The sequence below is a fragment of the Notothenia rossii genome (assembly GCF_949606895.1).
Source record: "Notothenia rossii genome assembly, chromosome: 5".
Lineage (NCBI taxonomy): Eukaryota > Metazoa > Chordata > Actinopteri > Perciformes > Nototheniidae > Notothenia > Notothenia rossii.
The window spans coordinates 20,307,244-20,332,857 of NC_136903.1; the positions used below are offsets into that span (position 1 = coordinate 20,307,244).

Below are 25,614 nucleotides of genomic sequence, written 5' to 3' on the forward strand. Positions count from 1 at the left end.
TTTATAGAATGTTAGTGGTTTTTTGTATTTGTATATGAATATTTGTATGAAATAATCGGCAGTATTTGAATTGACAACTATTGAGTACAACAAATAGTTTACAATTCAAAAACTGCTGATTATTTCATAGAAATCTAGTGTAGTTAAACAGTTCTGCACTGATTTGGAGTAGGAATGCGATATGGAAATATCAAATAGTTAACGATTAAAAAACTGCGGGTTATTTAATAGAAATCTTCATATAAAAGCACTAACATTTAATAGAAAGAAAAGTGTGTACTTTTTGACAGTGGTTCTGTATGTTTGTAACCAACGGTTATGGATAGCTACCGCCAGAGGGCGCTGAGTCCGGAAAGAGGCAGTTTTTATTCCAGACAATGGGGTTGAACCTATGGGTTGAACCATGGATGTGGAACTGACAGCACTGTAGCTATATAGCTCACAACACTACAGGTAAATTACTTCACGTTTTGGGATATTGTTATGCTTCTCTGTGAATAAAAGCCCTTTGGACTGGGCTAATTGTACAATATTGTTTTATTATTTTACGTCGACCAGCCGCCCGTAGCCATGTCTAGCCGGCTAGCTTTCTAGCTTTACTCACATCAGTGCTACTGCCAGCTAGGTTGCTAACAGCTGTGATGTTAACAGTCATCACACAGAAGACACACTGACAATACTACTACTGAACAAACTACCAGCAAGAAAACTAACCCAATTTATGAGGAACTCACCCGAAGCTGCTCGACTACTGCTCCTGACATGAGGAGGCTCACCAAGAAGAAGGCTCTGACCCTTGTGAAGGAGTTGGACGCTTTCCCCAAAGTCCCCGAGAGCTATGTGGAGGCCACAGCCAGCGGCGGGACAGGTAACACAGACACATACACCACCACGAAGCCTTCACATACTACAGATCCTTAAAGAGCTAGTGCCACAACGTAAAAATACTCTATTCTAGTAAAGGTCCTGATTTAAAAACAGCAATATGTATTACGAGTTAAAAATGTAAAATATGTTATTCTGCAGTCAAATGTTCCCGTCATAATAATGAATTAAACACTGTATCCTACAGTTTATCACAGCCAATCACAATCAGTATAGCAAGAGATACATGCTTTCACTTTACAGGAAGAATATGAAGAATACTGTTATCTGAAGCTGTCACACAAATGTAGGGAAATTACAGTATTTACCTATGAGGTGGAGTAAACATCTGCATAACATTTGGATATTCAAGTCAAGTACCTCAAATGTGTATTTCAGTTCAGTACTTAATTAAGTGTACTGGGTGACATTCCAACTCTGTAAAGAAGTGACTTTAATTTCGCAATGACTCATTTTGATACTCTCTCCAGTGTCTCTGATAGCGTTCACTCTCATGGCTGTCCTCTCCTTCCTGGAGTTCTTTGTGTACACAAACACATGGATGAAGTATGAGTATGAGGTGGACAAGGACTACAGCAGGTGAGAGAAAGAAGAGCTGTACGTTGTTTTTGTAATTCAACCTACTATAGTGGTCTTTGCTGAGTATGTTCACTAACTGCATATGCTCTTCCCCTACAGTAAACTGAGGATAAACGTTGACATTACAGTGGCCATGCGCTGCCAATGTAAGTTCAAAACATTTCTGTATTTAATTTGTATTCCAGCTTTAGAAAAAGTACTCATTCATATTTAGTTGGGAAGCATCTCACGGATGTTTTTAATTTGAATGCAGATATCGGTGCAGATGTTCTGGATTTGGCAGAAAACATGGTTGCTTCTGATGGCTTAAAATATGAACCAGTGAGTATGAGCGTCTTTAGTGTGCACAATGGTATTAAATATGTTGTCGTCATGGAATTGAAAAAATACATTACATCCTATTTTCTTTGTGTAAGTGGAGTATTTCATTTCTGCTCATCTGATATTTGTCTTTTGTTCATTTTCAGGCCCACTTTGAGCTCCCTCCAGAGCAGAGATTATGGCACATGTAAGATCACATTTTTCAAATTGCATTACAATTACATTTTCAACATGTAATTCTAGACACTCCCTAAAGCAATATGGTGGAATTTGTTTTAATTAAGCTATGCTGTTAACATTACATTTCAAATTCAGCTCTCATAGTGTAGCACAACATTTACAGTTGGTCGTTTTCATATTTTGTATAGACTATTGGTGCACGGTCAGAAAGTAAAGCAGAACATTTATTTTAACTGATGTGTAGAGAACAAGCAAGCCTGTACATTCTACATGTTGAAACCTCTTTCTCCTCAAATACAAAACTGTGTTTCATACATAGAATAGTTTTTGTCCTATACCAAGTGAATTTTTGTTTTCTTACATTTTCCTTACCTCTCTGTTAGGACACTACTGCACATACAGGAGCGTCTGAGGGTGGAGCACGCTCTCCAGGACGTTCTCTTTAAGGGTGCATTGAGAGGAGCTCCTCCCGCTGTGCCTCGAAGGTACAGCATAAGCTAACAATTAAAATACAATTATAAAGATTAACAAGGAATTGTTTTCACCTCCCCTCAATAATGACGATTGTATTTCCTCCCCATTGTTTTTGGTCTTTTCCCCCGTAGTGAGGACAGTCCCAGCTCCTTTATGGCCTGCAGGATCCATGGACACCTGTATGTTAACAAGGTGGCAGGGAACTTCCATGTTACGGTTGGAAAGTACGTATCGCCATAGCTATAAAACGTAAAGTTGAAAACATTTAGCAGATGCTGACCTCTGACCTTTATGTTTCTGCACAGGTCCATCCCCCATCCCAGAGGCCACGCCCATCTAGCTGCACTCGTCAGCCATGACTGTAAGTTCACTATATTGATGCACACATGTCTTCTTTATGTCTGTTGACACACTGGGGGAAAACGCAGATAATATTTACTGAGCATTAAAGTTGTTGTTGTTAGAATAAAGCAGTTGTATTCACTTGTATTCACGATGATGAAAACTGTTGTGTTTTGTCACAGCTTATAATTTCTCTCACCGGATCGACCACCTGTCCTTTGGAGAAGTGATTCCTGGGATCATCAGCCCTCTGGACGGCACAGAGAAAATCTCTCCCGAATGTGTGTTTGTATTGCCAAACATTATTCCATTATTAGCGTATGTAATGCGTTTACACTGAGCTAACACATATTTTGGTTATTTTTCCAGCCAACCACATGTTTCAGTACTTCCTCACCATTGTGCCCACCAAACTGAACACATACAAGATCTCTGCGGACACTCATCAGTACTCAGTCACTGAACGGGTAGGTTCACATTGTACACAGGTATATCTATTTGTGCAGTATGTATAAGTATGATGGACATGTATTTCTCCATGCTGTGCAGGAACGAGTGATAAACCATGCTGCAGGCAGCCATGGAGTCTCGGGGATCTTCATGAAATACGATATCAGCTCACTAATGGTCAAAGTCACGGAGCAGCACATGCCTCTCTGGCAGTTTCTTGTCAGACTCTGTGGCATCGTCGGAGGCATTTTCTCTACTACAGGTAAATCAACTCTCTCACTGGAACACATTGTAGCATGCTGGATCATGCAAACTTGTACACGGGCAGTGAATTCATTAATATTAAGGGCCTTAATTGTTATTCAAATGACTCAACCCCATATTGCCTATATTTAAAATTGATTGAAATATTTTCCAAACAGTCCCTGGACACAACCGCATTAGAGGCAAGGAGATCAATCATAAAATTAGCAGCAGCAATTAAGTATTTATTTAATTTAATTTCATTATTTTATGTAGTATTTTTAAAGTAGGAGCTAAATCATGATTAAGCTCCAGTGTGTTTCTGAAACAGGGGTCCTACAGATCAATGCAAGTTAGATCTAGGACTTCTCAAGCCATACAAATAAAAAGGATGTTTGAATTTTATTTTGAGATGCAACATTTAATTGAATCTTACATCTTATGTGTTTTTATTGATTCATTGAATGGGCTCGCAGCAGGCATCAATGCTGGTATGCTGCTTTAAAGACATGGCACACTAAGTGCCTCTGGTCTATCAGGTACAGCAGGATTTAAGAATGTTACTTTATCCAATCTTGTACTCTAATCCAGTAAATCATCTTCTTAAAGCTGACTGTCAGGAGTTTTCACAAAATGATTAAAGATAATGGGAGGAGATGATTCATGTATTGCCATTAACTGTCCCAAAGATGATGAAGTTTCCGGAGAGTTCCAAGTTTAAATTGCTGAGGAATAATTCAGCTTGAGGGTGGACAGTCACTCGTGAAAGACTTGAATTAAACAGGCGCCAAAAACACAAAAATCATCCTTTTATAAATGATTAATAGGTTGATGGTAGCACTTAAACATCATTTTGAAAACCCTTTGAAAAGTTATTTTCACTTCAACTAAACCCCCATTAGAAACTGTAAATCTGATCTTCTTCTCTTCTGCAGGCATGCTCCATGGGGCGATAGGATTCTTGGTTGATGTTGTTTGCTGCCGTTTACAAATGGGAATATACAAAAATCTTAAGGTAAGCCAATTATTATTATTATTACATGACCTTTAACCCTGTAGACACCATTATGTCTCAACTGAAATGTTACTCTTTTTTATGGAAATAACCTTATTTTACTGTGATCATTATGCATGTTTGTGTTCATCAGGAAGCTCCTCTGGATGAGCATCCAAACGGTGAAACCTTGATTCCTACAGAAAATGGCGTTCAGTCAGAAGAGACCCTATGACTCGGCTGCCCTCTGCTCACCGTCTCTGCCTGACCCACTGAGCAGCGACCAGATGCTGGGGACATGTTTACAAGTTGTTTTATTATGGAATACGTCCCTGCTTTATTAAAAAATGTGTTGATCATTGGATAATTTCTTTATAGTTTTATTGGGTCAGTGCAAGTTTCAGACATGAGTGTTCATCTGCCTGTGAGGGGTTTTTGTATCAATATCTCCTAATTATCTGTCATTTTCACTGCAAAGCTGCACAGCGATTCCAACACTGATTCTTTACATAATTATTGTGGACCTGACTTCATTAAATAGATGGTACCTGGTGTTCGAGCGCCATGGTTACACTCACACAGCTGTCTTCACTGATCTGTTCTCAGGGTAATGTTTTTGAGTGTAAGCTTGATAGATACATGCATTTCCCCCAGAATCAACACAAGTCTGATTCTTGGATGTAGTCTGGTGACCTTAGAAAACTCCCAGCATAGCTCTGTTCAACATTTGATGAAGAGAGGTGTAAGCAGCTACAATGAAGAAAGGAAACCTGTGTGAGTGTGCATGGCTGCTAAATTGGTATGTGCGAAAAGAATACAAGGGTTTTAAATTGTTCCTGTGGGTAAATAATTGTTGGAAATATGAGGCCGATTTGTTATATAATAAACACTTAAAACTTGATGTCAACCCATTATTTTTAACATTGTTTCTAGTTTAGTCTCACCTAAGGCTTCTGTTATCAATCATTATTGTTCAGTATGTAAAATAACCGTCTTCAAATGTCTTGTCCATCCAAAAAAAATTGGATTTAGAATTGTAGGAAACATTCAAAAGCAGCATACCTCACATTTAAGATTTTTCTGATTAGTGGATTGCTGTTCTCACCATTATGGTCACAAGTAAAACAATCTCTACAAATACATATTTTACACCATGTCAAGAGTTTATTTGACAGTATTTCAGAATATCTTTCAGTAAACAAGTTTTTTGTTTTTTAGCAAAATGTAATATATCAGTACTGTCGCATTTCATAAAAATAGTTGTTCACGTCTTTGAAACTACAGTATCAATGATACAGTAAACCATATTTGTAGGAATACAGCTGTACAAGGTGAATAATACACAATTAACACTACACAGTTATACTTGATCTCAATGGGGATTTATGAACGTGCCATCCTTCACAAGTTCCAATAAAGCAGTTTTTTGTTTTTGTATACAAAATCACTCACAGCAGGCAGGGGGACGGCCTGGACGGAGACAGAGGGCTAGATAAAATATTCTTTCATCTTTTCTGAACTTTGACATTTGTACATACAGTAAACACATTTCTACAGCCTAGTGGCATGTTGACATGCTCCTTGGTAACATGTTCATCACATGAAACACAGTTGTATTAACTGTTCAGGTCTTTCTAGTGTCCCAGTCTGCAGGTGCATTGTCAGGTGACCAGTTAGGCCTACACCAGTTTACCAGTACAGCTTGGATGTCCCATCGTGCTGCATTCAGGCGAATTGTCACAATGCATCGTGATTCTTTTTCTAAACTCATCTGGCCCTCCACTACTCCAAAGTTCTGGTGATACATTTTTAATGAGAGCAAACATCTTGTTGAGAGGAATGGATGATATCAGGAGAAATGCAGAAGGAGAGTGACTTCATCTTGGGTGTCTCCGTTCAATAGCAGCACGTCTCTGCTCTGCCAGGATCCAAATGTTCTGATTGAACACCCGCTCCACAGATAACCTAACGTCTTGGGTTCAGATTCAACGAGCATTCTCAGTTTGTTTCCTTTACTTAATGGACAAATAAAGCTGGAATGAGACTGATGAAACAACAGAAACCACAACTCCAGAAGAGGATGTAATGCTACAGGCTACATTGTATCCCCTTTAACACCAGGGGACCAGGGCAATCATCAATATGATAAGAGTGCATCAAGTTAACTGTAAATATACTGCTGGGTGTTAAGTCAGAGGAAAACAGGCTCCACAACTCAACAGTTTGCTGATATGTGTGCATGGTCATTAACATCTGTTTTGCATTCAGTTCCCGAAACAAATCACCACGGCAACAGCTCTGCATTAGTTTGAGTAAGGCACTCCGCCCCACCTCATATCCATCGGCCTCCTCTTCCCATACCGATGCCCCTCCCCCACAGTGATGTGGTACACTTAGCACAGTAAAAGGCATAGAAATGGGAAATATAGACTGGACAAAATTCTATCGTTGAGCATTAAATGAATACAACACAGCTCATAGTTCGGCACAATGACTGCATGTTTGATTTGTGATCAAGTTGCGTACGGAACGCAGAACATTATGAGTTCTTACAAAGCAAAGTGTTTTCAGTCACGCAAAAGTTAAATTTGATGAGAAAAAAAAGATTTTCTTTTAGTCTCACGTGAGTAGCAACTGGTCCGCTCCACAGAGGTTATCCTCTCTATACTTCACCTCTAAAAGACACGTGAGTCCTTGAATAAAGACATGGTGGTTTATATCCATGCACACTGGGTTTGGTGACTTGCAGTCAGTTTGATATGTAGTAATAGACGAGGCCATGGAAATAGTGATCCTAAAATACTGTCCTGGTGTTTTTTTTCTCTTTTCTTTACAATGTATCTAACTACAACACTGCCTCAAAAAACACCAACAGGTATGTTTCTGTGATTACCAAATGTACATATTTTTCACATCTTTACATTTACAGTATATGATATATTGGTAGGCATGTGAGATCTAACATATGTCGGGTTAAAAGGCTGTCCAGTGGGTCTGTGCCATGTCTTCCAGGAGTGTCAGTGTCACTGCCCCCCTCTGACAGATTTGTACTCTCACTCTTCTCGCACTGCAGAGAGAAAATGGAGCAAAGTAAATCTCTTGGATGTTCATATGTCTCTGTCCTGGGAGGAACCTTGTTCCCTCTGAGGTTACGTTGCACTCACCAATCTGAGCCAGATACGGTCGAGCAGGTAAAGGTACGCGTCGAAAGCACAGCTCCACTCAGAATCAGAAATTGTTGCTCCATCTGTGATCAGAACACTGTTGCATCTGAGGGTCCAAAATGCAGTATTATGTTTTCTTTATCGGTTTTATACTGAATGTTACAACAGCTGTGAAGTTCCTTTGTTTTTAAGGTGGTGGGTGTAATAATGATTTATTTGTAAGAACAAATGAAAAATAAAATATGATTTTTGAAGTGGATGAAGAAATAAAACAGGACAGAAAGAGAGGGTGAAGGGGATTTACTGCTGTTTCCTAGCCATCTGATGGGGAACTGAAAGCGGAGCCAGACAGTGTGATCCGGTCGGAACCAGCCAGATCATTCTACCTGCTCACTGTGGAGGTCCAGGACCTCAGGGTGCCGGGAAGTTTGTCAGAGCCGGGGACGTTCCAGGGCCCAGGGGAGGCCGCGGTGCTCCTCGCAGGATTATCCTCCATGGATTTGGAGGGGCAGCAGAGCCCACTAGCCCGCTCGTCTTCTCTGGGAAACAGACCTCTGGACACCAGCCTCTCCTGGAGGCTTACGTGTCCCTCTCTGCCACCGAGAGAGGCTCCATTAAGATTCACACTCACATAGGGGTCCCAGGGCCAGACAGTGCTCATGGCCTGTGTGTGCAGACCCTTCCTCTCACAGCAGGGGGAGCAAGTCTCCCTCTGCCTCTGCTCTCTTCTTTCAACAGACCTCCCCAGGACAGCTTTGGGAGGCAAAGCCCGAGGCTGTCTGTCACAGTCCGTCTCTCCAGACCCCTGAGGGGCTCCCTGCCCCCTGATGATGCACTTCTGCTGGGTGGACCTGCCACCTGTAGCCCCTCTCATGGAGCTGTGGTCTGTCAGGTGTGGAGCTTTGTCTGCCATGCACACTGTGGCCTCTAGAGGGAGCTGATGAAGGGAGTCTGGGGATGAGGCTGGATGGGATGAGAGCAATGGATTCGGGTAGGGTTCGAGGGTCACTTCCTGCAGGGCAGAGTGGGCTGTAGAAAAGGAATCCCAGGGGCCGTCACAGTCTGTCAGGGAACACGAAAACATTCTCAGGTTGGTAAAAGGTAAAAGCAGAGTGGCACAAAGCTGCATGCACATGCACACAGAGAGAATAAGAAGAGGAAAAAAGAAGAGAGAACAAAGATGTAGACAATAATACAATCAAACATCTAATTCTAATATAATATCAGGCAAATTGCATGCAAATGTGTGTGAGGAGCACACACACCTGACCATGTAGGCCTCTACACCTGAATGGTAATCTACCACAACAGACATGTGGGGCAGGATTCATTCAGTGCTTGAAAACAATGAGCATGTTTGTAGTTGTGTGACAGACTGATCCTGAACAGATTGATTTCACACTGTCTACTTTACAGCCCTCTTCAGGATGATACAATTTCATCTGGAGGGTCACTTCAAAGCATATTGCTCTCTTACTGCAACACGCAGAAGCCACCGCAGACAAACACACATCAATTCACACGCCTGCCATTTTCCCATGCATTAACTCATGACCATACATACACGCATGCCAAGAGCACAGCTACACTGAACACAGATGAATCAGTATGGAGAGACGTGCAGTTTTCCACAAACCGTGTCTTTAGAGTGTCCCATTAGGAAGAAATAGGGGGAGCTTAGTGTTTCACCTTTCATGCACATGGAGAGGTTGGAAGGTACCATTCCTGAGGGAAGGCAAGTAAGAGCCTATACCAATCATTAGATTTAAAGCAGAGGGGTTACAACACACGAGGGCTAAAGGGAAGGGTGTTATTCTAATATAAGGACAAAGTAGTTGTTCACATAAAGACAAGTTTAAATACAGAGCAAAAGACTGCAGAGCCAGGAGTAAAAGGCAGAAAGATATAAATGTTAAAATGTTAAAACACGTAACATTCTTGTTGAACCTCAAACAATGAATCTCTAGTATAAAGGTTAGAAAGTGATCAGGTCAGAGGAGAGTGAAAAGAGGTTAGACACTTAATTTGTTCCTGGGTTACCTACCATAATCTGGCACCTGCCCTGAGCCGCGCTTCAGCAGCAGCCTGACCCGCCGGCCCCCCGCCTTGATGAGTTCAATGGCGCGGGCGTGAGTCATGTCCCGAGTGCTGTCCCCGTTAATCTCAATGATCTGATCCCCTACCTGGAGGAGACACACAGAGCGGAGGGTCGATTTCTGTCAGCTTGTGTTTGTCTACAGAAAGTAGAGTGATCAACTGTAGGTGTGGAGCTCCACTGAGCAGCTGCTGCTTTGTTCAAGTGAACCTCAAATGGAGTTTTTAAGGGTGAGCTGAGTTCATGTGCACATAGACTTACTCAGTGTCACGCTTTCCTAACTATGAGCTAATGCTGCCCCAAGCAGGGCACACAGTCAATTAAAGATTTGCATTGATAAAAGGAGTCAAAGATAATAACCATGTTGCAAAGAGCAACAGCAGGGACGGTCTTCCTTTGAAATGCTAAACTATGAGCTGTTACATTTCAAAACAGCTTTAAATTCTTTGAGATGAATAAATCACAGACAAGCATGTTGTGATATGTGTATATTTTCGATGAAGGTTCAGATGGTCAAACTGACATATTGCTGCTTCTCAGTGCACATCTGTGACTCAAACAAACAACAAGAGCTGTTCAACTTTGTCGTCTCACCCTCATCCTTCCATTACGTATGGCGGGACCATCTTCAGCAAGGCGCAACACAAACAGGTCCATCTTGTACTCTCGGCCCCCGCGGATACTGAAGCCAAAACCCTTTGTACTTTTCTCCAGCTCCACCGTAAAGTAATCATAGTCCTACAGAAAAAACATGTAGAGAACTTTTAACAAACCCACCGCAAATAACAGTGTATGACCATTATAGCGAAAACCAACTCCACAGTGTGCTGGCTAACTGGATACAAATTAATCTGTACAACTCAGTCTCATCTCAAGTGAATGGATCCTGGTCTGGGTTTACCTGGGGTCTGAAGTCAGGAGGCAGCCCCAGAGGAAACTGTGCAGCTGCAGGGTGCTGTCTGAAGTCCAGCATGCCAGGCGGGTGTCTGTAGTCCAGCGTCGGCGGCTGGCGATAATCAGAGACCGGCGGGTGACGGTAGTCTACTGGAGGTTGCCTGTAATCAGTGAATGGAGGATGGCGGTAGTCAGGTTTGACATCCTGTCTGGCTTTTACCTCTGACCTGTGAGAGAAAGCAATAACATCAAAGGAAAAGTTTTTGGCTTAATCGAGAGAATATTGTTTTAAGAATTAAAGGGACAGTTTAAACAAAATTAGAATATACAGGACTGTCTCAGAAAATTAGAATATTGTGATAAAGTTCTTTATTTTCTGTAATGCAATTAAAAAAACAAAAATGTCATACATTCTGGATTCATTACAAATCAACTGAAATATTGCAAGCCTTTTATTATTTTAATATTGCTGATTATGGCATACAGCTTAAGAAAACTCAAAAATCCTATCTCAAAAAATTAGAATAGTTCCTCAGACCAAGTAAAAAAAAAAGATTTATAACAGCAAAACACAATCAAACATTTGAAAATGTCCATTAATGCACTCAGTACTTGGTTGGGAATCCTTTTGCACGGATTACTGCATCAATGCGGCGTGGCATGGAGGCAATCAGCCTGTGGCATTGCTGAGGTGTTATGGATGCCCAGGATGCTTCAATAGCGGCCTTTAGCTCATTAGCATTGTTGGGTCTGGTGTCTTTCAGCTTCTTCTTCACAATACCCCACATATTCTCTATGGGGTTCAGGTCAGGGGAATTTGCAGGCCAATCGAGGACAGTAATGCCATGGTCAGTACACCAGTTACTGGTGGTTTTGGCACTGTGGGCAGGTGCCAGATCATGCTGGAAAATGAATTCCTCATCTCCATAGAGCTTTTCAGCAGACGGAAGCATGTAGTGCTCTAAAATCTCTTGGTACACAGCTGCATTTACTCTGGGCTTGATGAAACACAGTGGACCAACACCAGCAGCTGACATGGCTCCCCAAACCATCGCTGACTGTGGGAACTTCACACTGGATTTCAAGCAACTTGGATTTTGCTCCTCTCCAGCCTTTCTCCAGACTCTGGCGCCTTGACTTCCAAATGAAATACAAAACTTGCTTTCGTCTGAAAAGAGGACTTTGGACCACTGTGCAACTGTCCAGTGCTTCTTTTCCTTAGCCCAAGTCAGACGCCTCTTCCATTGTCTTGAGTTCAGAAGTGGCTTGACCATGGGAATACGGCTATTGTAGCCCATTTCCCGGACACGTCTGTGAACAGTGACTTTTGATACCTGGACTCCAGCTTCAGTCCACTGTCTTTGAAGCTCCCCCAAATTCTGGAAGCGACTCTTCTTCACAATGCTTTTAAGGCTGCGGTCATCTCTCTTGGTTGTGCAGCGTTTCCTGCCACATTTCCCCCTTCCAACAGACTTTTTCTGGATGTGCTTTGAAACTGCACTCTGTGAACAGCTTGCTCTTTGACACATTTCTTTTTGTGTCTTACCCTCCTGATGGAGGGTGTCAATGACGGTCCTCTGGACAGCAGTCAGATCAGCAGTCTTCCCCATACTTGTGATTTAGTTTACTGAACCAAGCTGAGTGTTTTTCAAGGCTCAGGAAACCCTTGCAGGTGTTTCGAGTTAATTAGACGATTCAAGTGATTCGTTGAACACCCTACTAGTATACTTTTTCATGATATTCTAATATTTAGAGATAGGATATTTGAGTTTTCTTAAGCTGTATGCCATAATCAGCAATATTAAAATAATAAAAGGCTTGCAATATTTCAGTTGATTTGTAATGAATCCAGAATGTATGACATTTTTGTTTTTTTAATTGCATTACAGAAAATAAAGAACTTTATCACAATATTCTAATTTTCTGAGACAGTCCTGTATATACAGTGGGGCAAAAAAGTATTTAGTCAGCCACCAATTGTGCAAGTTCTCCCACTTAAAAAGAGGAGAGAGGCCTGTAATTTTCATCCTAGGTACACTATGAGAGACAGAATGGGGGGAAAGAATCCAGGAAATCACATTGTAGGATTTTTAATTAATTAATTGGTAAATTCCTCGGTAAAATAAGTATTTGGTCACCTACAAACAAACAAGATTTCTGGCTCCCACAGACCTGTAACTTCTTCTTTAAGAGCCTCCTCTGTCCTCCACTTGTTAACTGTATTAATGGAAACTGTTTGAACTCGTTATCAGTATAAAAGACACCTGTCCACAACCTCAAACAGTCACACTCCAAACTCCACTATGGCCAAGACCAAAGAGCTGTCAAAGGACACCAGAAAGAAAATTGTAGACCTGCACCAGGCTGGGAAGACTGAATCTGCAATAGGTAAGCAGCTTGGTGTGAAGAAATCAACTGTGGGAGCAATTATTAGAAAATGGAAAACATACAAGACCACTGATAATCTCCCTCGATCTGGGGCTCCACGCAAGATCTCACCCCGTGGGATCAAAATGATCATAAGAACGGTGAGCAAAAATCCCAGAACCACACGGAGGGACCTAGTCAATGACCTGCAGAGAGCTGGGACCAAAGTAACAAAGACTACCATCAGTAACACACTACGCCGCCAGGGACTCAAATCCTGCAGTGCCAGACGTGTCCCCCTGCTTAAGCCAGTACATCTCCAGGCCCGTCTGAAGTTTGCTAGAGAGTATTTAGATGATCCAGAAGAGGATTGGGAGAATGTCATATGGTCAGATGAAACCAAAATAGAACTTTTTGGTAAAAACTCAACTAGATGTGTTTGGAGGAGAAAGAATGATGAGTTGCATCCAAAGAACACCATACCTACTGTGAAACATGGGGGTGGAAACATCATGCTTTGGGGCTGTTTTTCTGCAAAGGGACCAGGACGACTGATCCGTGTAAAGGAAAGAATGAATGGGGCCATGTATCGTGAGATTTTGAGTGACAACCTCCTTCCATCAGCAAGGGCATTGAAGATGAAACGTGGCTGGGTCTTTCAGCATGACAATGATCCCAAACACACCGCCCGGGCAACGAAGGAGTGGCTTCGTAAGAAGCATTTCAAGGTCCTGGGGCGGCCTAGCCAGTCTCCAGATCTCAACCCCATAGAAAATCTATGGAGGGAGTTGGAAGTCTGTGTTGCCCAGCGACAGCCCCAAAACATCACTGCTCTAGAGGAGATCTGCATGGAGGAATGTGCCAAAATACCAGCAACAGTGTGTGAAAACCTTGCGAAGACTTACAGAAAACGTTTGACCTCTGTCATTGCCAACAAAGGGTATATAACAAAGTATCGAGAGGAACTTTTGTTATTGACCAAATACTTATTTTCCACCATAATTTGCAAATAAATTCTTTAAAAATCAGACAATGTGATTTTCTGGATTTTTTTTCTCATTTTGTCTCTCATAGTTGAGGTATACCTAGGATGAAAATTACAGGCCTCTCTCATCTTTTTAAGTGGGAGAACTTGCACAATTGGTGGCTGACTAAATACTTTTTTGACCCACTTTATATATCTTTTTTATTTCTAGAATTCTGCTTTCTTTTGAAAAAAAAAGAAGGAACATTGCAAAATGAAGATAAGATAAAACTTTGTTGATTCCTGTAGGAAAATTAAACAGCAATGTTTCTTCCAAGAGATCATGACCCGGTTACTCAAGATAATCCACAGGCCTTCTGAGCAGTTCCAAGTAGGAACTACTTTCTTCTTGCAAGCTACACCCACCAACCATATCAGCGCACAAAGTAAAATATGAATGACTCAACTCATGGACTTATTTGAAGTATTTTTTGGACTGTACAAAACCTCACATACCCATGAGTGTCTTCTCCTGTATGAATAGACAGTGCTGCTAACTATGAAGGTTAATGTAAAGACACCTTAGCTAAGTTTGCTGCATAAATGTGTGCAGCTAAGGTGGCTGAATACCAAAATGATGGAGATATCGCTCTCCGTTATGGAACTTTATCAAGCTCTTACTAGTAAAGTGAGAAAATACATCCACAGCTCTGGGAGTGGTGCTCTTGATCCGAGTGTCACATGCACACGCCTATCCATGCACACACTCACACTCTATAGTTTTGACATGAGAAATGGCCTGATCGCTGGGTTCCTGCATTATAGAAGAGATACCTTGATAAGTAAATTATTCAATGCCACTGTAGAAGTGGTGTTATGCAACAGAGACAAAACCAGCTTGACAATCTGACTGAGAAAAAGGTTTTATCCTGAACTGACTAGCATGCAAGGAGAGGATGGCACACACGCACCTATATACAGTATGTATGTATAGTTGAAGTAGCTTTGGGTCACTGGAATTGGTCACTGAAGTCAGAATCTCCTTGTTGTGAGTCCTTCATCGTTCAGGATGTTTTTATCGTAAGAGAAATTACCTGCTCAACAGATGTCCGATGGCTAAGATTTTAATTACTGTACAATATAAAGTTAAAACCGACTTAAATGAAAAATGTTAATTGTAAAAAGGTGTAAGAAAAGGTATGAAAAGTCAGTTTCTGACAGCTTAAGGCATAAAACAAAAACGCTGACGGGTACACAAAAGGGAGGCGACCAAGTCAAACGAACAGTAACCCTGTTTTTGTACACATGTTACATATAATACTTCAAATGAATCTACAAAGAAGAACAGCCGTATTACCTGCCGTCGTGGAGGTAGAGCGGCGGCGGGGGGCCGGAGGGCTGGCTGACCGGGCTCTGCTGGGATCCAGCCGGCGCAGGCTGGGAGGCTGCTGGTGCGGGGGGGCCACTCACGGTTTGTCCGGGCTGAGCTGGTGTCTGGCCGGGCTGGATGGTTATCTGACCTGCCTGGAGGGCTGTCTGGCCGGGCTGGGGGCTTCCTGGGCCGGGCTGGGCTACAGGGCTGGGCTGGGTCTGGGGGCTGTGTTTCTGGGTCATGGGGCTCTGCTTCTCTGAGCCGGGGCCAGAATGGGCTCCTGTGATGGAGATGAGACAAGATTTGTTCTGTTAACGTTTTGAGGAGAGTAAAAAAACTCATTTGACAAAGAAAATGTGCTCAGGATTCAGAAGACTGCAGAACTTTCTGAAATGTATTTGAGAAAACTACTGAATTATCTTCTGTATAACCTGAAAGGGCCTTACAACTTTTTTTTGCTAAAATCAGAACAGACAACCCTTTGGTTCTGGATTATGTTCAAGTGTCACCATAAACAAAACACTTGGAGAAAGCTCCTTTCTGACATTGTGCTCCTTTCAGTGAACCTGCCTAAGAAGATACATTTTGTCTGTCATTTGCAGTTTTCTTCTATGAAGGGGAAAACAAAACAAGCTGCCACATAAAACTGAAGTCACAGTATTTGTTTTCATGTCACACACAGACACTCACCCTCTTCTGGTATGATGTGCAGTGTGACAGTAAGCCCAGCATCTTTAATGAGCTTCACAATGTCTGCGTGCGGCATGCTGATGATGGACTGTCCGTTCACCGCCAGGATCCGGTCGCCCACCTTCAGCTTCCCACATCGATCCGCAGGGCTGCCCTCAATGATGCGGCCTATTTTATGGGGCACCGCTGGAAAGAGGCATAACAAGGTGGTTCTTAATGTTTATTTGGAAGAAACATTTAAAAACGGCACTAATAAAAAAGCTATTTTGAAGTGGAGAGAATAACATGGATTGTGCTAAAACAAGAGCCTCGCCTGGCATTAAACATTTTCAATCATTACATTTCGAAATGTTGTTAATCCAGATAAAGCAATGCCACTAAACAGAAACATTTACATTTAATCACTGTTTTAGGGCAATAACATCTTCACAAAACATGTTTTCGTGTTTCATGTTTTTTTAGAAGTAGAGAAATTGAAGAAAACTGAACATTTCCACTTAAGTATAAAACCTTTCTGGTCCCACAAGCAGAGAAGAGCCTTAGGGACTGGTGAACATGCACATGTACACCCTGAACTAATGTTTGATATTATAATGACTACTGTGAACTAAATACACCATAATAATGTTCAATTATAAATTCTTCAGCGTGCAATGAGACTGGTTCAAGAATCCCATGTTCTGTTAAAAGATACCACCTCTCTCTAGTGTAACCATACAGTATATTTAAAAGACAAAACTTAAGACTTTTAAATACTCTTTCGACCCCAGCCAATAAAAGTTATGAAGCTTTTGGAAGGTATAAGTAAAATCACTCCAGCAAACTAATTGTTAAGGGGCATGACGCCCACTGGTTATTAGACGATCAGATAAGATGGATATTATACTTCTGAGCCTGTTTTTGAGGGAACGGGCCTTGTCTGGTAAAAATGTAATAGTTTATAAATCCATTTAAATATTTTGTAATGATATTATACTTAGATTGAGACAGTAACACAATCTCATAAACAGTCACTCTAGGAAAGTCACCAGCCTCAGGATTCAAAGTTATCTGGATTTATAAAATCACCATTGGCCCTCAGTAACAGCCTTTAAGGCTCCAGAAAGAAACCACTCACTGATGACAGAGGCGTTCTCCGGTCTGTTTAGGGAGCTGATGATGACGAAGCCGAAGCCCTCGTTCTCCTTGCGGTGAATAACCACATCACTGGTTTGCAGGGCGGATCCCTCTGGAGGAGAGGTGGCAGCTGGGACGGCTAAAGCTGGAGGGCCCGAAGCTGAGGCTGCGTCGCTTCGTGGAGAGCTGTGTTGGGTCGACACAGAGCCGGGGCTGCGGCCGTTCACAGGACACAGCTCACCTGGAGGAGTCAAAGCAACAGCTACCATGAAACATGACCAATTTGCTCTCGATGGCTGTTAATTTATTAAAGCTTTTTAATATAAAGCAGCCCAAGATGTAGCTGCTGGAGACATTCCAGCTCTGCAGAATATATTGCATGCAACCGTGCCAAAGCCAAATTTAGCCTTGACATTTTCTATGTACAATAAAGTTTATACTGTACTGAAGGATCAGACACTCTGTGGGTTTCCTGCTCTGTTAACCGACCTCCTTATCCTTGTGTGGTTGGTCAAAACGCTAACTTTTTTTACAAAACAGGCTCATATGATGGGAAGATATAGAAGTTGAATGTTTTTTTAGGGCTCTACCTACCCCACAACCGGGTTGCCCCCTTCAGAGTCTGACTGAAGATTTTGCCCTGGCCTTGATATGTATGATCTACTACCACAGAAAATATGTGTGGGTGAGAAGTACACACTGATCCTGCACACAGATTGTCAGCATGTGTGTTCTGTCCAAGTTCTCTTTTTTTATTTGGTGCCAGTGAAATCTCCAGCATGTTCTCCAAGTCTCGGTTAAGTGTGAAATAAACAAACAAAACAAAAATATAAAACATGTCCTCACCAGGCATTTGCACTCTCCTTCTCACAGTCAAGCTGACTTGACCATTGCGAGCGGCTGCGTGCATCAAGTCTATAACGTATTTGTGTGGTTTCCCAGCAACCACATTTTTATCCACAGAAATGAGCTCATCCCCAGGTCGCAGCCGCCCATCGCGCTCAGCGGGAGTGTTCTCTATGATAGCGCCAATAACAATCTGTTCAAAGACAATCAATATTAGCAGCATAGATGAAGGTGAAGAGAATGGAACACAGTGGAATCGCTCAGTAATTGCTTTACTCAGGCTGGATCTAGTTTTATATCATGGTAACATCTTTCCACCTTGCTTTTATTCTCCTTCTACATTTACAAGGATCATAGTTATATCTCTCACAGGCTCCGCCCTCTACTGGACTCTATGGGTACTACCTTATCATGCGAGCATTCACCTATTGAGAATTCTATAGACGTAGCCGGCCCCGGGGCGGGCCTACCTGAATGCGTGCACAAGCCTACCGTATATAACGCGGCCACGCCTTCCTTTCCCGTCATCCCTTTCTCTTCAGCGAGCAACAACTGAAGCAGAGAAAGACATTTGAAAAAGAAAGAGTTATTATACCTCCATGGAGTCGTCACTTCTAGAGACCCGGGCCTGTCCTTCGTGCCCTGGCTTAAATGGCGGGCGCCGATCCCCACCACCTCTGCTTCGAGTGTTTGGGGGAACAGCATGTGGCCGAGGCGGTGCCATTCACGTTCGCCATTTCAACGGGGCGGATGGCTCTGTTTGCCGTTGTCGGGCACTTCCGGGTCCGGCGTCCATGGAATTCCACGGCCCAGGGCTGTACTTCCCCCTAGGTGATAATCATGGCGGCGGAGCGGGTGTGTTGGGCATCTCGCTCATTGCTAGATATGCCCCCACCTCACCAGATCAGAGCGATTATTTGGCAAGGCCGAATTAATAGCTTGGTCTGCGGTGTGGCCGCCGCCGTTGCCTGCCGTGTGATGTCCCGGGGGGGGGGGGGGGCACGCTGCATGGCACTTTCCAAAAGGACCGTGTTGATCTTCTGGGAGCCCCCGTGTTTACGGAAGGGCTCTTTGGATCGATCTCCTTGGTCACGTGGATGAGGAGTAGTCGCAGCGTGGCTGCTTCTCGCTTATCCCCAGAGGTAGGAACACTATCCCACACTCCCCGCCCCCGCTGTAAACTCCAGTATAGGAGCCAGCAGGTGGGCGCGCGCACGTGAGTGGAATAAACCGAAGTGCTGTCAAAGCACTGTGCGGGTTCAATAGATGCTATTGCGCGGGCTGTTGTCAGAAAACACACCTTGCCTGGCAGTGGCGGACTTGCCATCGGGACGTTCGGGACGAATCCCGATGGGCCGGTACTGAAGAGGGCCGGTCGGACGACGTGGGCCGGTCGGATAAGTCACTAGCACCCGTCTAGTTTTATGGGGAATGGAAGCCCAACTGTGTACTGGCAGAGTGGGTGGACAGGGCACTGAGACTGGGTTACTCACTCCAGTTTTGCAGCGTCCCTCCTCCATTCAGGGGCATAAGGTGGTGTGTGTGGGAAAAATGCATTCAGTAAAAACGATTGCATCTATCCCAGAGTAAGAGTCATCTCTCTCCACTATTCCGCTTTTTCCCATAAAGTCTCGTTGAGATCGACAAGGCCGTTTTCATACGATGTTAATTGGGCACCCATTATGAGACACAATTCCCCACTCGCCGCCCCAGTTGTAACTCCAGTATAGGAGGCAGCCAGTGGGCACGCGCATGTGAGTGTGATCAACCGCAGGAAGTGCTGTCAAAGCGCTGTTCGGGTGCGCGGCCCCTGTGAGAGTGGCCGCGGTTCGTTCAGGGACCTCCGGGCTATTCAGCTGGGGGGCATTAATCTTCCGCCCCATAGTGGGGCGAGGGAGGCTAAATTGCACCTCCTCTGCCCGGTGCGTGCGCTAGCGTGTTATGTGCACGGCTGCCCTTAGACGCACTGAACAGCTGTTTGTGTGCTTCGGGGGCGGGGTGATCGGGAAAGCCCTGTCCAAGAAACGCCTGGCAGGCTGGCTCTGCGAGTGCATTGCACATGCCTACGGACAGGCGGGGAGAGCCTTCCGCATGGGGGTCCGTGCACAATCTACACGAGCTATGGCTGTGACAACAGCCTTATTTAACGGCGTGAGTGTGGAGGACACATGCACAGCGGCCCCTTGGTCCACGCCAGGCCCCCTTCATAAAGTTGTATCTCTTGGACATGTCTGGCTCCTTTTCATTGTCTGTGCTTGCTGGGGCAACTTAGGACTGGTGAGGAGGGAGGGGGGCTGTGGGTCAGTGGGCATCTCACACCCTCCCCGGGCGTAATGCGCTTATGTTTTTGACGTGACGCGCAATTTTTTTCTCCACAGTTACGAGCAGCGGCTGCTAACCAGAAAGCCGGTCAGACACAGTGAGATGGAACAGTGTTGTTGTGGGATGACAGCGCGTGTATACATCGGGGCTCCGCCCACTGTACCCATAGAGTCCAGCAGAGGGCGGAGCCTGTGAGAAATATAACAAGGGTTTACGTATGGTAACCCTTGTTATATAAACCCAGGCGGAGCCCTCTACTCAGGGGCCCTGTCTGTCCTATGCTGCTTGGAGAAGAGAAGTGTAGGATGACGGGTGGCGTGGCCACCTTATATGCGGTGGGCTTGTGCACGCATTCAGGTAGGCCCGCCCCGGGGTCGGCTACGTCTTTAGAATTTTCAGAAGGTGAATGCTCGCATGATAAGGTAGTACCCATAGATTCCAGTAGAGGGCTCCGCCTGTGTTTATATAACAAGGGTTACCATACGTAACCCCTCGTTTTCATTCTGTTTCACACTTGGACATTAAATGTGGTTTTTCAGTATGGGAGGCAATGAGCAGTTAGGACAATGTGAGTGCTTGTGTGTAAATGTGTGTGCAGTGTATGTTAGTTAAATGTGTGTAGCTGGATGAAGAGTGAGATGAGGTTAGGTGCAGGTAAGGTGTTGGTGTGTATGAGGTTAAATATGTGTGTGGTCCAGCCCGTCCCATACGAGCCTTGTCACGGGCGTCCGGACTCACAGCCTGCACGGCCTCGTCTCCCCCCAGGATGCGGAAGCCAAACCCGGTCTTCTCCCTCAGCAGGTGCACCTCCACCTCCTCATACTCTGGACCTGAGACACAAGTGAAGACATTAAAGGTGGACTCTGTCATTGAATTAAAATCACCATATTATCCGCAATTCGCAGCAACATAATGCTCCATCGTTCATGAGGTTACCGCACTCACGTCGGCTCTCGTAGATGGCCCTCGACTTCTCGTAGAGGTCGTAGGGATCCGGTTTGTTAAGATCGAAGCCCTCGGTGGAGTCCGGCACAGACGTGCGGTGCTGGGGCTGGTTTGGGAACGACATGCTGGGCTGCAGACCCGGGCCGGACAGGTTGGCTTGGGGGCTGCCATGTGGGTCCCACTGGTCAGGCAACTAGAAGACAGCAACATCAGAAGCATCAACAACTGATGTTTCATTCTTATTATAGGAACCCATTGCAGGCAGCACATGCTCTGTTTGCCATTCCTTGGTCTTGAAACAATTTGCCTGACTGTTTTGTAATTTGGTGTGAAGTGCATTCTGCACAGGTGTAAGGAAAATAGCAAACAGGTTCATTACAATCAAGCAGCACAAAGCAATTTGATGATATTTTGGTGAAAAAAGATTAAGAACCACATCTATTACTTGCACAATGTCAATCTGCTGCTGATCTGATTTTGTCAACAAGAGCAAACAAAGCATTTAATAAAATGTGCAGCAATAACAGAATAACATTCAAAATGTAAATAAGGTGAACACTTATTATCTTGAATACAAATATGCATTTGGTTTGTTACGAAACATTTGACTGTGGGATAAAAAGTTACATGTCTTTCTATTGGCCTCTTATTGATAGATTCATTTCATTTTCTAAAGGTGTATGTGGGCAACTAGTCCATTCATGACAGCCACCCAATGCTGGAACAGCCGACGTGTTACTGCACCAGGCAGGAAGAGAAAACAACATACAGCTGAAAACGATATGCGTACAACACTGACCTGCACAGTTCTTATATAAATACAAGATATAAGATGACATATTAGCATATGTGTAGAAAAACAACAACACAGCAATTATATACAGCAGCAGCAGTTGTGCAAATAAGACAAATAGGAATTAAAAGTGCAACTAAAGTCTGGTAACTGCGGTAAACCAATTATATCAGCTTTCAAGAAAACTGCAGTCTGGTAATATTAAGTACTGAAACACAAATTTGACAAATAAGGGCTTCATGTTCACAGTGATTAATTAGCTCTATGAAGGTTTTCAAATGATAAGAAAATGCATATCAGTGAAGACTAAATCCAAGGCTAACTATCTGCAGGGAACAATGTCTGGTAACCTTGATGAAGGAAGATGATCATCAAACTTAATAAAATAATAAACTAAATATACATGTAATACTTAAAATAGGAAATGTATTATTATGTAAGTGTACCTTTTACGATTTATATTTAGTTAAGACTTATGGCTACTGATTAGCTTGTTTGGCCTGGGGGCAGATATAACAAATTAAAATCAATATTCACAATTTGAACTTTAATGAGACCAGATTCCTCATGTCTTAATATTCTGTGTATCACCAACAATGAGAGTTGATTATGTAAGCAGCAGCAGCAGCAGCAGCAGCAGCAGCAGCAGCAGCAGCAGCAGCTGCAGTTTAAGTTTACGTCTAAAAGAGCTTTTCCCCAGCTGGTGAGGTGTGAGATCTGATGTGATCAAACCAATAAGCAGGTCACGACAGGCTGGCTCATTTCACAATGAGGCAAAAGCCAAACACCTCTGAGGCAACACACCGCAATGACAAAAGCTGATCCCACACACTTCAATCTCCCCTCCCTGCTTCAACAAACAAATCTGGTTCAGACGAACATTTCCCCCCCGCCTCTCCTTTTTCTCTCAGTTGAAAACACACACAGAAACAAGCAGACACATTTGGTTCAAATATAATACCTGTTTGGAGGCCTTCCATGGAGAGATGTGGCCTGAGGAAGAAAGAGAAAACACAGTTTACAGAGAGCAGACTCAGATAATCTGTCTCATACGAAACAACAAAACTACAGACAATTACAACTATACTATACAGACAGAAAACAACTATAATGCAACCTATGTGCAAATGTTTTACTCATGAGATATTGGAAACAAGTTGTAAATCCTCTCCTCTTAACAGTTTACTTATTTCAAATTCCTCTGTTTTGACTTTAACTCTTGTTAAATGATTTTGGCTGTTGCGTTTGCTTTCAACATAATTACATCATTGGCTGCAGGCATAAGCATGGCCCCCCTCCACCCAACACACACACACACACACACACACACACACACACACACACACACACACACACACACACACACACACACACACACACACACACACACACACACACACACACACACACACACACACACACACACACACACACACACACACACACATATACACTTTCTCAGAAAGTCATATTTTATCTGTATATAGGAAGCAGGGAGCACTTAACATCACAACAATCTCATCTACACAGCTCCCCTGTGACTCCGTTAAATCAAAGACATACAGCAGTTATGCTGCTCAGACCCAAATACATACATTTACACATGGGGCTGATCACATACAAGTGCTGATTTGTATAAACATGCAGTTGGAATCTTCATACATGTAGAGAGGATACATTAACACACTCATGAAGCACACTAGATTCCTTCAGCTTCCCTGATGAATGTTTTAACAGACGTGGGCGCTTGTAAAATATTCTTTAGAGAAGCCTCATATATTAAATATTTATTCAGTTTATGAGATTTCCGGAGAAATGTCAGAGAGCACTGGACGAAATGTATTTATGGAATGACTCTCCAACCACATCAACTACTTTCAGATGTGTGAGATGAAGGCCAGCGCACTTTGCTGCAGAATGGCAGAACTTCAAAATCAGCGAGCGAGGAGAGATTTGAGGAAAATGGTATGCATTGGATTCCTGCCAGTCCGTATGAAGACTAAATGAACATTTACATTTATTTGTAACTTTCCTTACACTTTTATCAGATATATTTCCCTACCCAAACCCTTATCTATTTGCACAAGCATAATTTCCGCTTGGACATTTTTTCCTTTTAAAAGAACTAAATTCCCTGCTGTGTCTTAGAAAAGGCCAACGGATGAAAGAACATGAGGAAAAGGGAAATAGAAACCCTCCCTGTTCATGATTGCATAAGGTAAACATGAATGGAGGTTTGAGGATAACTGTCCGTGGTGCTGAAGAGCTTCAGTATGGCGGCAGCCGCAGAGGGAAAGCTCAGCGGGGGTCGAGGACTAATAACCGTGTCCTGTAGGGAATACCGGCCTTCAGGGAAGCCTTTAAGGAATTCTAATAGCTCAATCTCAGGAAACTTTCCTTTATGACCCACTGAGGGAAATAGGTATGAGCTACAAGGGAATTGTTCACTCATATTAAAAATAAGAGTCATAGGCACATTGGCCTTTAAGCTTAATTTAAATGCTAATACAACTCAATGGTATATGTGCTGAATGTGTGGTGTACTCCTATGAATGCTGATGAATTACAAAGGCCTGATTGGTGGAGAGGCAGCACGTGGACTCTCTCTGGAGTCAGTGGTCAGACAGTCTGGCAGGCCGGCCTCACAGACTAGCCTGCTGAGTCCTGGATGGCTTTCAGATCGGCCTGATTGGCTTGTGCAGCGTGACACATTTTTTTCACAGCCATGATCTGCATCCTCATTGGTGCAGCACAATGTCTGTAGTCTGTGGTTGGCTACGCTTCAAACTGGGATGTCAGGGGACAGAGCTGTGAACACGACCACAGCTCAGTGGAAGTCTGGCAGAAAGCCCACACTACAGCAAACACACACACACACACACACACACACACACACACACACACACACACACACACACACACACACACACACACACACACACACACACACACACACACACACACACACACACACACACACACACACACACACACACACACACACACACACACACACACACACACACACACGTCTAACACCCTGTCTGTTGTTGCTCTCCCATGAAAACATGTGAGCAAGCTTAATTTCACTGATGTTCTGCACAGAAATCATACATCTGTGAACACAAACATGCTTAAACGTTCCTGACATTTTGCACATCTGAGTCACTGTAAAGGACCTTGTCCTCTTTTTCACCCTGCAGTGAGGAGAGCAACACACACAGAGCCAGAGAGGCTCCTGGTGTGTCAGCCTGATAGTCCCTGTGGGGCTGTTTCCCTTGAGTTGTTTGATAGAAACTGGTGAGGTTGGAGGGTATGGCAGCTTTGGGGAAAGGACGTAATTTGGCAAATTCAGCCCAGCACTTTGGAGGATATCTATTGCAAGCTGTGTGTACATTTGAGTACAGATCTGTGTATGTACATGTGATGTTGCATTAATCTGTGTGAGGAAATCTCATTTGTATATTGAATTACAGCACCCTTTTTAAATGGCGTATCCGACAGTGAAGCCTGAGGGTATGTCTTTGCAAAGGTTAACCACCAGGAGGCAGATGTTGGCTCTGCATGGTCATAGGATG

The 25,614-nt window shown here is 43.4% G+C and overlaps 2 protein-coding genes across 8 annotated transcripts in view; one reads left to right on the forward strand and one right to left on the reverse strand.

Moving 5' to 3' along the window:
* Nucleotides 1-329: 329 nt before the first annotated feature.
* On the forward strand, nt 330-5,369 carry LOC307039921 (endoplasmic reticulum-Golgi intermediate compartment protein 2-like). Of its 3 annotated transcripts, none has more exons than XM_079682369.1 (14): nt 330-453; nt 559-868; nt 1,356-1,464; nt 1,564-1,610; nt 1,718-1,785; nt 1,932-1,972; nt 2,349-2,450; nt 2,571-2,663; nt 2,745-2,800; nt 2,964-3,062; nt 3,151-3,248; nt 3,331-3,493; nt 4,410-4,489; nt 4,623-5,369. In XM_079682369.1, exons 2-14 carry the CDS (start codon nt 763-765, stop codon nt 4,701-4,703), a joined length of 1,143 nt encoding a protein of 380 aa, XP_079538495.1. In that variant the 5' UTR covers nt 330-453; nt 559-762; the 3' UTR covers nt 4,704-5,369. The 3 variants fall into 3 exon arrangements, with proteins under 3 accessions (XP_079538495.1, XP_079538496.1, XP_079538494.1); XM_079682370.1 differs by having other exon boundaries at nt 331-453; nt 652-868; XM_079682368.1 differs by having other exon boundaries at nt 393-868.
* A 241-nt stretch (nt 5,370-5,610) lies between these two features.
* Nucleotides 5,611-25,614, reverse strand: part of magi2b (membrane associated guanylate kinase, WW and PDZ domain containing 2b) — a 75,340-nt gene continuing 55,336 nt past the window's right edge. The window contains exons 12-23 of one of the 5 annotated variants that reach the window (XM_079682808.1): nt 22,998-23,029; nt 21,244-21,436; nt 21,037-21,128; nt 17,977-18,169; nt 17,132-17,371; nt 16,015-16,200; nt 15,310-15,604; nt 10,629-10,848; nt 10,322-10,465; nt 9,677-9,815; nt 9,269-9,357; nt 8,502-8,694 (exon numbers count right to left, since the gene is read on the reverse strand). In XM_079682808.1, coding sequence (XP_079538934.1) covers nt 8,638-8,694; nt 9,269-9,357; nt 9,677-9,815; nt 10,322-10,465; nt 10,629-10,848; nt 15,310-15,604; nt 16,015-16,200; nt 17,132-17,371; nt 17,977-18,169; nt 21,037-21,128; nt 21,244-21,436; nt 22,998-23,029 — 1,880 coding nt within the window. In that variant the 3' untranslated portion in view covers nt 8,502-8,637. Of the gene's footprint in view, nt 8,695-9,268; nt 9,358-9,676; nt 9,816-10,321; nt 10,466-10,628; nt 10,849-15,309; nt 15,605-16,014; nt 16,201-17,131; nt 17,372-17,976; nt 18,170-21,012; nt 21,129-21,243; nt 21,437-22,997; nt 23,030-25,614 lie in introns of all 5 variants that reach the window. The other 4 variants (XM_079682807.1, XM_079682806.1, XM_079682805.1 and 1 more) reach the window with 4 other exon arrangements.

What these genes read in the sequence shown, in the direction of transcription:
- LOC307039921 (XM_079682369.1), top strand. Translation starts at nt 763, where the DNA reads ATGAGGAGGCTCACCAAGAAGAAGGCTCTGACCCTTGTGAAGGAGTTG. An exon ending in GAGCAGAGATTATGGCACAT is followed by an intron (nt 1,973 to 2,348) that starts GTAAGATCACAT and finishes CCTCTCTGTTAG; the next exon opens with GACACTACTGCACATACAGG. An exon ending in AGGCATTTTCTCTACTACAG is followed by an intron (nt 3,494 to 4,409) that starts GTAAATCAACTC and finishes TCTCTTCTGCAG; the next exon opens with GCATGCTCCATGGGGCGATA.